We start from the raw sequence: 13,995 nt of genomic DNA, 5'->3' as shown, positions 1-13,995 counted from the left end.
GTTCATACATGACACGTTCTGTCTTGTCGTTAATTTACCGATGACAGTCATTTAGAAAGAAAATGTAAAGATTAAAGTAGCCCAAGTGTTCCTTAAATAGGTCATATATTAAAGCAATAAAATTTGTCTTTTTGTGCGGCAAACAACTGACAAAAATCTAATTTAGTACAAGTCATAAAAGAGCAAAGTAAAGCTGGATAACCTATTTAGCAGCAGTAGGCCTACGTGTGTGTGTGTGCGTGCGTGTGTGTGTGTGTGTGCGAGGGACGGGGGGGAGGGGGGGGGGGGTCGGGGTTGGCGCGTGCGTGTGTGGGCGTTCGTGTCTGTACCGGACAGGGTATGCAGAGCCAATCCGCTACTCATGCATATGACGTGCTGATGTCCTACGTCAGCCCAGCCGCTTGCCAGGATCAGAGCTCCACACACACACACACACACACACACACACACACACGCACCGGTGGGAACCATACACACACTTCGTCGCTGAGGCTGGACACCAACGCTCCTGGCCCGGCAACGGAGCACAAATCCAGGCTTCCAGGCGCCGCAGCCCGCTGTGAAAGTGGACTTTTCATCGCCTTTCTTTTTCGATATGGGAGACATGGGGGATCCTCCGAAAAGTAAGACACTTGTTTTGGTTTGGGATGCGATACTGATATCACTTAAATTAGGACTTTGGAGCTGTGCTGTCATATCTTAAGACTTTTTCTTAGCCCTGTTACAGTCGTTAGTTTTAATAAAATTATAAAAACAATTGTGGCCTAATCCAGGTTAATTCATAAAAATCATTTCACCACATAATAATAATAATAATAATAATAATAATAATAATAATAATAATAATAGATCAGCGTTTGATATGTATCCCATTCTGGGGCTCTTCTTTCAGAGAAGCGACTGGTGTCTCTTTGCGTGGGCTGCGGGAACCAGATCCACGACCAGTACATCTTACGGGTATCTCCGGACCTGGAGTGGCATGCCGCTTGTCTCAAGTGCGCGGAGTGCAGTCAGTACCTGGACGAGTCATGCACTTGCTTCGTCAGGGATGGAAAGACTTATTGTAAACGGGACTACATCAGGTAGGACGGCCGGGATGGGATGGGATGGGACGCCTCTGATGCGACAAGAACTGGAGCAGCTCGGCGATTGGAATTATTGTGTTGTTTTCAATATTTTACAAGATCCATCAGAGATTATTCGGAGTGACTTTGCATCGCGTGGAGTTCTGGTTTCACCGGGTTCATATTAAGATATTGTGCGGTGCTACAAAAAACTTGTTGAACAACTTACAAAGTGCACCCTCAACTAATTCTTCATCTTAAGCTTTGGAAGATGCACTTCAAAAGACTAAAAAATAAGATAAAAAAATAAAAATAAATAAGCAACCGTTGATAAGCAACGAACAGATCAGCTCAAAACCGCTTGGGTCAAATGGGAATTTATTAAGGCGCCGGTGTTAAAAACATGTGCAGATGACAAAATAAAATTACCCGTGTGACCACACACACACACGCACACACACACACACACACATTATATATATATATATATATATATATATATATATATATATATATACATGCCTCATTTAAACGAATAGGCCTAATATTGTTGATATCACAATTGCCATTAGTAGTAGTAATAATAAAAATTAATTTATTATTATTATTATTATTATTATTATATTAAAACTATTTGAAAAAAAAAAAAAATCCACCTAGACTATAATTTTCCTATTTTGATTTTTTGTTGAATACGTGTGAATGTGTGTGGTTGCCCCGCAGGTTATACGGGATTAAATGCGCTAAATGCAATATCGGCTTCAGTAAGAATGACTTCGTCATGAGGGCTCGCTCCAAAGTCTACCACATCGAGTGTTTCCGCTGCGTGGCCTGCAGCAGGCAGCTTATCCCGGGAGATGAGTTCGCTCTGCGGGAAGACGGGTTGTTCTGCCGCGCTGACCATGATGTGGTGGAACGGGCCAGCCTCGGCAGTGGAGATCCGCTCAGTCCCCTGCATCCGGCCAGACCGCTCCAGATGGCAGGTAGAGTCCCGAGAGTATATCCCCACAGAGGGGATATCATCCTGATCTGAGCTATTATTTTTGTCTGCATTGCGTTCCTTAGAAAACAAGCACACAACAACAAAAAAAAAAAAACTAAGTGTGCGCGTGTCTGTGTGTGTGTTTTAGGAGGGCACGGGGGAAGTGTCTCATTCACGCTGTCCAAGTTTGATGTATAGCCTATGCATTGTAAGATGGGTTAAGGGTCCTTCAATCACCGTGAAGCTGCTCCTGATTCTTTCACAGACAAGTGGGTGTGTTCTTGTGGTGCGCAGTGTCTGTAGGTCTGTTTCTTTATGCAAACCACCGTCTGACCAGATCAGGGTGGCTAGATTAGATAAAGCAGATGCTGCTGTCCGAAATAGGCTGCAAAGTTATCACAGCTGGGGGAGGACGGCAATCCTATGTGGCTGTGGGTCCATATTTTATCTGGGTTGTTGATGTGCATTCGAGACTTTAATTTTTTGGCCATGGACCCGAAAAATACAGACATGTTGTCTACCTAGTGGATATTTATTCTAAGAAAAAATATTGGGGTTGAACTAAAAAAACAACAAGAAAAAGAAAAGAAAAATATGTATTTTTTAAAACAACAAACACAGATTGTCAAACAATCTAATTTATTTGCTAAATAAATGGCAAAATATGAACTGAAACTCAATTTGCAGGAGAAGGTTAAGCACTGCTAAATCCGTCGACAAACCCGAAAGTTTCTGGATGTTCATCAGACCGATCAGCTAAATCTAATTTTTACGCTCTCTACTCAATGTTTCCAAACAGCAGAGCCAATTTCAGCGCGGCAGCCTGCACTCAGACCTCATGTCCACAAACAGCCAGAGAAGACCACCCGAGTCCGGACGGTGCTGAACGAGAAGCAGCTGCATACGCTGCGGACCTGTTACAACGCCAACCCGAGGCCCGACGCCCTGATGAAGGAGCAACTGGTCGAGATGACTGGCCTCAGCCCGCGAGTGATCCGCGTCTGGTTCCAGAACAAGCGGTGCAAGGACAAGAAGAAAAGTCTGCTGATGAAGCAGCTGCAACAGCAACAACCCAACGACAAGACGGTGAGAGCGCCGACCTGTTGCTGGCACCTGAATGTCTTAAAAATGCTGTAAACTCCCAAAGGAAATCGTTTGTCTTCTCCTGCATCAAGAATGCCAGTATGTTTAATCCCAGTGCATTCTGATAAGTTAATCAACACCAAGTGGTAAAACTGATTCATTCAAGAAGTTCTTAACTTCATCAGTTTGTGTTCAGCTTGTTTCTAGTAATTGACAGCACGCACGAATGTACGCACCCACCCCTCCCCGCACCCTTCCACTCCTTTCCTCAGACACACGTACCCTCGAACGCATACCCTTGAGATGATGCTGTAGATATGTGTGAGCGCTGACCATGACCCCTCCATGCAGAACATCCAGGGAATGACGGGCACCCCGATGGTTGCGGCCAGTCCGGAGCGACACGACGGCGGCATCCAGGCCAACCCGGTGGAGGTGCAGAGCTACCAGCCGCCCTGGAAGGTCCTCAGCGACTTCGCCCTGCAAAGCGACATAGACCAGCCGGCCTTCCAACAACTGGTTCGTCGTTTTCTGTTCACTAATAGAACGATCTCTGAAAGGTTTAAAATCTAGGTCGCTTATTTTGGCCTTCAACTTTTTGCATTTTAATATTGACCTACAGGGGTTCCTCTTCTTCTGTTGTGTTTTTGAATTTCGAATTTAACAATTTTATGAAAGAACATATTGCTCATTAAATTGCAACTTGACAATTCAAGCCTATTGTTTGCCATTTGTTCCTGCAGTTGTTGGCATCGCTGTAACCTGTTTGCTCACATCTGATCACTCCTCCGCGTTCTAACATTTTACTTTTTTACTTTTAACTCATGCAGCCAAAAAAGCGGTTGTAGCAAAGAGGGCATCCAAATGAGATTTTGTTTAATATAGTCTGCATTATACTCCTACAGCCAGATGATTGTCGGCAACCTCCGAGGCGGCTTTAGTTTCCTGCTTGGAATATGAGCTGTGCCGGCCTCTTTCTGTACATTTAATTGACCGTTTAGTGATGCAGCTGAAATTGAGACACTAGTGATGGCTTCCTTTATTCAATTTCTGTTGATTTTTGTGTCATGTTTCTATTGGAATTATTTGAAAAGGGTCCGAACAGCAGCTGGAATATGTAGAATGGGAAAAAAAAAAAATCACTGGTTGGTCACTCGTGGGTTTTCACATTTTTTCACTTCAGATAATTTTGTTGTACTTTTGATGAAGTGGGAATTAAGTAATCTATTTTTGGCTCACGGAAAAACGTGGGTATTTGCTTTGGAAAATTGTGATCCTAAAACTGTTGAGGAAATTGAAACGTCTTTAGATTTTCTCTCCCATTCTAAGTGAGTTTAGTTTTGCGCTATTTTCAGTACAGACAAAATTCTGAACACGGTCCGCTCTGCTCTGTCTAATCGCTGCCTGATGCTTCCTCCAGGTCAGCTTCTCAGAGGGAGGGCCAGGTTCGAATTCGACAGGCAGCGAGGTAGCATCCATGTCCTCCCAGCTTCCCGACACGCCAAACAGCATGGTCTCCAGCCCCATCGAAGCCTGAGGACTGGCTGAACACACAGCCCCGACCATCCCATTCCTCCTGACTGGGTGTACTTTGACACTGTGAAGACAATCATGGGATTTACACCACCCTAACTTTAACACGGAGTGCAGACGGACGGACATGATGAGCGGTGCTGCCTGCTTTCAGTTGCCAAAAGGAGAAAGAGAAAAGGAAGCGGACCTCTGACAGGAAGCGCAATCTAATTCACGTAGGCCTACTTTCGATATGTTCAACTTTGAATAGAAAACGATGTTGTTGTTTTTTTTAAACCGCTTCACCCACACCATATAGGCGAAGAGATCTTTTGGATCCGTCTGATTTCTTCATTTGACTGATTTCCTTTATGACCCAAAGCCTGAGGCATTTTAAACAAGGTATACCTCTAGTTTGCCACAAACGTTGTGGGACATTTGTGCGTTAGCCTATAGTGTCCGTCCAAGAATAGGCAATTTTTATTTTCCCAAAGACATGTAAATTATTCAGTCAGTTCTCTGCAAGAAATTGTATCGTTTGTTCCCGTGCAACAGAATTATTTATTATTTATTGCCGACAAATTTGCCACCTTTTGTGTAACTTTCGTAACTGAAGTAAAAAGAAACAAAAAGAAATATGCAGTTTGGTCTTTGGACTTTAGTTTACATTTTAGTTTTTATTTATTCTTTAAAATATTTAATATCATGACAAAAAGAAGACTTTTATTGAGTTTTCTATTTACGTAGCCTATAATAAGGAAAGCGTCTTATTTAGTTAGTTATCAGGTGTAATGTTGACGAGAGAACGACAAACAAACTTGCATTTTTTTTTCTTACCATCATTTCGAACTTTCGTTTTACAGCACAACACGTCGTCTTTCATAAACATTCTATCCCCATATACACGCCTTTCAGAGTGCAAGTGTTCTTAGGCCTGCGGTTCTGATGTGACCGAGCTCACATCAGACGTAGTTCTCCGATGTTTTATACCAAGGATTAGGCTCTTTTTTGTCACCTATTAAAATAAAAAATCTAGTAAAAAAAAAAAAAACAATAAAAAAACAAACAAAACAAACAAAAAAAAAAAAAAACAATAAAAAAACAAACAAAACAAACAAAAAAAAAGGCACACAGGCAGAAAAATGCAGCACCACATTACTGAGAGCCACCATTTTATTAACATTTTAACCTTTTTACTATTTAAAGGAAATTATTTTGCGCAAGCAAGGGATGCAAGTCTAAAAACGGTCTATGGTAAAAAAAAAAAAAAAAAGAAAAGAAAAGGAAAAAGAACACACAACACTAATTTATCATGTGTCCTTTATAACCATGTCCCTGACAAGGTTTTCATTCTAATCTAATTAATCAGCTCATAATGAGCTTCAAACACTTCTACTTAACAGTTAGAGATAATTAGTAAAAGGTGGAGGAAGTGAGGCTTAATGGAGAGTGTCATGACTTGTAAGTCCAGCTCTGTTACTCTGTTTAATGTTGATCTGAACATTTCCATGCTGTCCTTTGATCTACACTCAGAGCTTAGTGTTCAGATGAATGCCAGAAGCTACAAAGACACCTGATTTAATGTATTCATCTTTGTTTTCAGATTTGATCACATTTATAATTAGTTTCTTTCAATTTCTAATGTGGTATTGTTAAAAATATGCAAAACATTTAACTCTTGTTAAATCAAGAAATTGGTTATATAACCACTTAATGCAACATATTTAAAAGACTTAGTTTCCTTTTGTAGAAGTTAACACGGTGTGTGAAAGCTTGCAAGAAAGATGAAAAGCAGACCATCCAGAAATCCATAAACAAACAGATGCTGAGTTGTTTCAGTAATTATTCATCTGGTCTAATATCTATGTTGGGACAAAATCTTCTCACTTAGCCATTAAAATTCACTTTACCTCACCTACACATCACCTCAGAGAATTTTTTTACACCTCAAACTTAGTTTCACCTGAGCTGTCTGAATCTTTGTTCAAAGGGCATAACTGTGATTGTAGAAAAAAATGATATTTTAGTATGAAAAGAAAAAAATATCTGTGCTAAAGTTGTATGACATCATCACTGTCTCCTTGTGAAATGTCGTTTTCTTTGGTGAAACTTGGTAAATTGAGCTTGATTTAGGTCATAATTCACATGGCCACCAGAGGTTGCTTTTTGAGCAGATACAAACATAAGATCAAACAACTCCACAGGGACCTGAACTATGAAGGAGGATTTAGGGCTTCCAGAGGTTACCTCAGATTTAACTCCAGGCCTGGATACGATGCTATGGTATTTTACAGTACACATACCCTGCTGTGGAGCACCTTATGCTGGAGAACAGATATGACTAGCTATAAAAAGAACACCTACTGGTCGATCAATGTTCTTGAAAACTGAGTGGTGATGGGGAAAACAAAAAACAAACAAACAAAAAAAAAAACATTGTGTGTGTTATCAGTGAGGATTTGCAGACCTAGAGGGATAAGGGATAAGGGATGCTGGAGGAAGAATCTGCTTTGAAGCCTTGTCCCTGCAGTCAATTATGCTTAAATGTTTAAGTGTAAACATAATTTAGTATCAGAATAATATAATTGAAGCATATAAGATTTAGACTTAGACTTATTACCTGTCTTTCAGTTAACTCAGTTGTATGTAGTACACCTGTAGTTTAGTACAATCTTTTATTTATTTATTTATTTATTTATTTATTTATTTTTGAATTGAAAAGGATACTACATCAAAATCTCCTGTCTCCTTCATCTGTGTGAAATATTAAGCATACTGTAGACAAGAAAAAAACAAGCAAATACCATAAAATAGACAAAAAAAAATAGTTAAGCTCAAATGTAGCTAATTATATTGTATTGACATTTGACTCATGTACAGTTAAAAAAGCAAGGAAAGAGAAAACAATATTAAATATGTCCAGCTGCTATTCTTTATGTCATGAATGAAATCACGCCCAAACTGATGTTGCAGGTATACATGAGAAGAAGGTGGGTGAGGGGCCGGGGGGGAGTTCTTTAATTTTAGCTGAGCACATTTATATTCTTTGTAATTGCCAGACACTTACAACATTTGTAAAAGGTCAGAGTGAGCAGAAGGAAGGAGTCAGAAATCAGCAGGTCTGTTTGTGGAAACCTTCTGCCAGTGTGCTGTATTCGAAGTGTTTGTATAAATTGCAACTGTTAAAGTCAAAACTTCTTGTAACAACTCCGCTTAACATGCCGATTATAGTTGTGAGCAAATTTTAAAATCAAAATGTCAATGTTGCATTTTATCCCAGCAAATGAGGTCTACCCTAGCCATTGCAACATTGTCTAAAAACTTTAGACTGTTTTTGGCTAAATTAAAGTCTGTAAAAGAAGACAGTTTGCCTCTTCTGCTTGATGACAAGCATGTTGGATGTAAAATTCACTTTCACCATGAGACTCAGAGTTTTAGAGCAAGTAGGTTCATTATGCAGTTTTATCATTGTCTATGGAGTGTCCAAAACAAATGTGAACAAGGGCAAACTGATCACATTATTCCCCTTCCAAAAAGAGACAAATGGCCACAAAAGTAAAGTGAGCTTGGACAATATGGATGACTGCCATTGCACAGGAAGTTAGGATGGAGCCCTAATAGTGAAAGTAGATAGTTTGTTTGGAAAAATTGGTGTTTATTGACACAAAAGTAATGGGGATGGATATTTTACTGTGCCAAATGTGCTGCAGAATAACTGTAAACCTGCCTGAAGGTAAAATCGAAACTCCTAATTTGTACCTGTGATATCCAACTGTGCATTGCGCAAGAGGCCAATGACACCAGGTAATCCAGGTAATTACATTCAGTTTACACTGTGCAATTGCAGTTACGGTTACAACAGCTGTATCTATATTGTGAAAGCCAGTATTGCTCTGCACAGCAGGTTGTGACAACAGATGCTGCCACTGCAGCAGCATCAAGCTATGTACATTCCTTCCAGTTTCCACAGTTTACCACAGCAAGATGGCCAAGCACCAACCTGGGGGATCAGGATGGGTTGAAGCTTATGCAACTATTGCTGCAACAAATGACATGAAGTATTAGCTTTTGCTCGTTAGGGTGCAGGACCTGTGCCCTGTCAGCAAGCTTTTATTTACAAAGAAGATGTTACAAAGGTATGGAATAAAATATGTCCATGTTAAACAAATAAATTTGCCTTTTTACTAAACTATTTCAATATTTACCCAAACAAACTAATATATAAATATATATACTAAAAAAACTTCATTTACATGTTTTAGATCCAAAAAGTGTTAACCGTTAGTACAAATAATTATTTTTACATGGATGTTTTACAGTGGAATTATGTTGTTCTAAATGTAGCGTGAGTTCATGGGAGTAGTTCTACTGAACATCAATGACAACAACAGTAGAGTGTTATTTTCTTTTCTCACTTCTCTACACTGGTTGCCAGTGTTTCCACAATCCTTATGAATACTACCATGGTGAATTTTTTTTAAAAATATATTTAGGTGTATTTTAAATAATCTGTATTTTTCTGAAATATATTTTTATTATGTTATCAAGCGGATATAATTATTAAGATTATATTAAAAATGTAAAATGAAAACGTTTTTAAAATATTCTTCTAATATTCTTTTAAAAAAGTATTTTGGCACACTTTCTGAAGGTGTAATTTTTCTAAAATATACTTTAAATTTTAATTAAATATATTAGTAAAATTATATTTTGGATAATCGTTTTAAAAATACACTTTGCATGTATTTGTAAAATTGTATATTTTAAATGTACATTTTAAAAATATATTACAAATATATACAAACAATACTTTTCTGAAGTTGTATTATTGGCAATATTTTCAAAACAGTTCTTGTATATTAAATGAACCTTAATAAATCTCAAAATAAATATATTTCAGTAATATTTGTAAATATTTTGTAAAGACTTTCTAATTATTTTTCAATAAAACACTTTCAGTGTTTACATGCATGCTGCCTTATGCTAATGCTACCTAATGCTGTTTTGTTAAAATGACAAAAAATAAACAATCCTTATAGTGGAACTTAAGGATTGTACTGTAATATTGTTAAAACAAAGTAATAAATAATATGTTCATACCTCATAACATCAAACACTGACATTTTATTGACAGAGTTTCTGCAGCAAAAACATCATTGGTCCTTAACACTACATTTTGAAGGTATCTCCAGCTTTACATCTCTCTGAATATGATCTGTTTTTATCAGTTCTTAAACTAAAACACATAAGCTGTGTTTACTCAACCTACTTTCAGATGTAAATTCTATTAGTGAATGGCATTAGCTTCAGTTCACACACCAGACCAGATAATGCACACTTTCTTTTTCTTTTTTTGAAAACCACCATAAAAATAACTAGTAGAAGAGGAACAGCATCACCGTGAAGCTGGGAAGGAGAAGAAATGCTCTTCAAATTCATAATTTTTACTTGCACAATATTGCCTTAAAAGTAGAGAGCAAATTGATAATAGTTATTAGTTTTGGTAAATTCAACGTGACCTCCTAGTCTGAGATAGATGATAACACAACAGGACAAGAACTGGATGGAATTGAAATGTGAGTCATGAAAGGGGAGAAAGGCTGCTGGTGCTGGTGGTAAGTTTGCTTAAAATTCTAAAGATCTTAGTTTAATTATAAACAGTGCAATACATATATAAACAAGAACGTTTGTTTCAGAAGTAGTCATTTTATTAATTTTATTGTGACTATTATTATTATTATAACAATCATTCAACTTCATGTTATAACTGCATGGAGGCTCTGTGTGTTGCGACTTAATATAGTTTTCTTCATAAACTTAACCTGGTTTTAATTACCGTAAGCTCAGTATGCCAAAGAACCTTTGATATTGTGAGGCTTTTGTTATAACTCATTCATCATTGTTTTTGTCTTCAACATATTGTTGCAGTCTAAGCAAATCAAGATGAAAGAGGAAGCTAGTGATCAGGTATTAGAAAACCTAAAGACGTTCCTGTCTCAGAAGAAGCTCTGGCTCCACCAGATCACCAACCAGTTCTGAGAATGAATCTCTACAATGTCTTCATGCTTTATTTTTTTTTCTTTAAAGGTTTTGCTGGCTCCAGTGGCCCCCATTTGAAAGTAGTCTGACAGAAAAGAGGGCAATGAGAGGTGGGGAGGAAGACATATGGCAAACATTGCCAGGTCGGGAATCAAACCCGCGACCACCCCCACCAGGACCAAGGCCTCCATATGTGTATCTACCCCTGCTCCCCCGTTGCACAAGGCCTTGCTACATTTTACCAGCAAAAACTAGTGTATTTCTGACACCACAAAGTGCTTATAAACATGTCTTGATTTGAAAATAACTGAACAAAATTTAAGAACCAGAAGAAACAAGTCGGAGATGATTGGCGCTTTATGACATGGCGCATTATCTTGCCGAAGTTCGCCAATAGAAGATGGGTATACTGTGGTCATAAAGGGACTGACATGGTCAGCAACAATACTGAGGTAGGCTGTGGCGTTGACATGATGCTCAATTGGTACTAATGAGCCCAAAGTGTCCCAAGAAAATATCCCCCTCAACATTGCATCACCATCACAAGCCTGAACCGTTGATACAAGGCAGATGGATCCATGCTTTCATGCTGTTGATGCCAAATTTTGACCCTACCGAATGTCACAGCAGAAATCGAGACTCATCAGACCAGGGAATGTTTTTCCAATCTTCTATTGTTCAATTTTGGTGAACCTGTGCGAATTGTAGCCTCTGTTTCCTGCTCTTAACTGAAAGGAGCAAAGAACCTGGTGTGGTCTTCTGCTGCTGTAGTCCATCCGTCTCAAGGTTCGATGTGTTGTGCGTTCAGAGATGCTCTCCTGCATACCTCAGTTGTAACGAGTTATTATTTGAGTTACTGTTGCTGTTCTATCAGCTCAAACCAGTCTGGCCATTCTCCTCTGACCTCTGATATACGTGTGCCCACAGAACTCCTGCTCACTGGATATTTTCTCTTTTTCGGACGATTCTCTGTAAACCCTTGAGATGCTCGTGTGTGAAAATCCCAGTAGATCAGCAGTTTCTCAAATACTCAGACCAGCCTGTCTGGCACCAACAACCATTCCACGTTCAAAGTCTCTTAAATCACTTTTCTTCCCCATTCTGATGCTTGGTTTGAACTGCAGCATATTGTCTTGGCCATGTCTACATGCCTAAATGCATTGAGTTGTAGTCATGTGATTGTCTGATTCAACATTTGCATTAATGAACAGTTGGATAGGTGTACCTAATAAAGTGGTCAGTGAGTGCATTTAAAATATTAAAAAGTATGGATGTATGCACTGTATTTAGTCAAATTTAATTAGTAGGTTGTGTCAAAGTCTGGTGGATTCTTGACATTTTAGCTAATAAAATATGTGGTAACACTATTTGGAGGGGGGTGAATAAGACTGTCATGACACTTTCATAAACATTTCATAACACCTGTCATGAACATGAATAAGTCTTCATGAATATTTATGACTGTTGTCATAAAGCGTCATTCGGTAAATTATGACACTTTTAATACAAAGTTGACATTATTCAAAATGTCTTTGTTATGACAACTTGACATTAACCAAGAAATCATTACTGTTTAAACTTTACCTTTAATAACATAAAGTTACCTAATTTTAAAGTGCAATCCTTAATACTTTTATAACAAATTTATATCAGTAATGATTTCTTGGTTAATGTCAAGTTGTCATAACGAAGACATTTTGAATAATGTCAACTTTGTATTAAGTGTCATAATTTACCGAATGACGCTTTATGACAACATTCATAAATATTCATGAAGGCTTATTCATGTTCACAACAGGTGTTTATGACAGTGTCATGTCAGTCTTATTCACCCCCCTTCAAATAAAGTGTTACCAAATATGTAAATGAAAATAAAAACAACTTTCATGAAGAATGATGAATACATTGTACATTTTTTGTTAATTCATATTTTGACTTTAATAAAAAAAATAAATAAATAAAAAATCAATGTATCTCCAAAAACTGCTCGCCCCTGCCGTTCAAATTGTACCATTCTTGAATTGCACACAAAATAATTCTAAGAGATTTAAATTGGTCCACGGCTGCAGCCAAACAGCCCCTCATTTAGAAGCATAGCCAAACATAAATGTGTTTTAGGTTTCCTTACTTTTGCACCATTTTGTGTGTTTTCAACCTCCAAGATGCTCTTCTATCTGATCAGAGTCCAGTGAAGTTGTGCTGTGTTGTTTGTTGTTTTTGGTAGATTGTACAATTCCCTATGTGCTGTTTAGGTTTGTCACACAGATACTGCTGCCCAAAAAATGTCAAAGAAATAAACTAATTTCCAGGCAATTACATTGGCAATAATGTGTTTGACTTGTTACCTCCAAAGTTGGAATTAGTCACCAGCATAGTTACAGACCATAGAATGGTCCGCAACCATTCAATTTATCTCAGCAACACCTAGAATTTGCTTCCACAACATGTAAGGGAATATACTGAACAGTTCTCTGTTCTCCATCTGCTGGCCACTACTTACAGACACCTGCAAAGCCATCTGAGGACACACATGAACACACACACGCACGCACGCACACAGCCCCCTGTGGCAATCCTGCTCTGCTGATAAGCCATTCTTTTGTGGCACTCCTCAGTCAGACTAACTGTTGGGTTCCTGACAGGAATGAGAATCCAGGCAATTCCAGAAACTCTCAAGCAGTAGTAGAAGCCAAAGCGTTAAACACATTCGAGAACACAATCCACACTATACTTTTGACCTTATGCTGAATAAATTAAAAGCTGTTGAAGTCTAACCCAGCTTATAAGCAAAATGCTTGACTGAGTTGTTATTTTATTGCTTTGTTGAAGAGTATCTTGTGAACTTTCATGAACTGGAATGTTGAACTAGTTGTGTGGAAGTTGAAAGTTTGTCAGCACTGAAGAAGGTCAAAATGACTTCCTTGACATTGAAGACTCCTTCTGACTCAGGGTAAGCAACATAAAATGATTCAGCATGTTTGGCCTACGGCACCTTTAATTTCTCGTGTCTTTACTACTCTCTTATTATTTTGGGGAAACAGATGTTCTTCTTGTTCTCCAGATGTTTCATCTCACTGGTGAATAAAAGCTTTTCACCATCAGTGATTCTTACTGAGGGAAGCACTTTGCTGTCTCTTCATTTGAATTAATGTCAATTAATCACAGTTCACTCAGTCTAGTGCATATCAGAGTAATATAAAAAGGTCCAAGTTAATTTTTAAGCATTCATAAAATATAAATATTCTATCTTGGAAAATAAACATTTTGGATCATAAATATTAATCTTAGTCTCATTTATAGGTGGAGACAATGTGC

The 13,995-nt window shown here is 38.2% G+C and overlaps 1 protein-coding gene across 2 annotated transcripts; it reads left to right on the top strand.

Moving 5' to 3' along the window:
- Positions 1-421: 421 nt before the first annotated feature.
- isl1a (ISL LIM homeobox 1a) lies at positions 422-5,688 on the top strand. Of its 2 annotated transcripts, none has more exons than XM_015023713.1 (6): positions 422-623; positions 893-1,082; positions 1,788-2,047; positions 2,849-3,132; positions 3,481-3,648; positions 4,550-5,688. In XM_015023713.1, exons 1-6 carry the CDS (start codon positions 596-598, stop codon positions 4,664-4,666), a joined length of 1,047 nt encoding a protein of 348 aa, XP_014879199.1. In that variant the 5' UTR covers positions 422-595; the 3' UTR covers positions 4,667-5,688. The 2 variants fall into 2 exon arrangements, with proteins under 2 accessions (XP_014879199.1, XP_014879198.1); XM_015023712.1 differs by having other exon boundaries at positions 423-623; positions 2,846-3,132.
- The last annotated feature ends 8,307 nt before the right edge of the window (positions 5,689-13,995 follow it).

The sequence above is a fragment of the Poecilia latipinna genome, unplaced genomic scaffold, assembly GCF_001443285.1.
Source record: "Poecilia latipinna isolate Pla-1442-1.1 unplaced genomic scaffold, P_latipinna-1.0 Scaffold3394, whole genome shotgun sequence".
Classification (NCBI taxonomy): Eukaryota; Metazoa; Chordata; class Actinopteri; order Cyprinodontiformes; family Poeciliidae; genus Poecilia; species Poecilia latipinna.
This window is presented reverse-complemented; position numbering and strand designations above follow the sequence as displayed.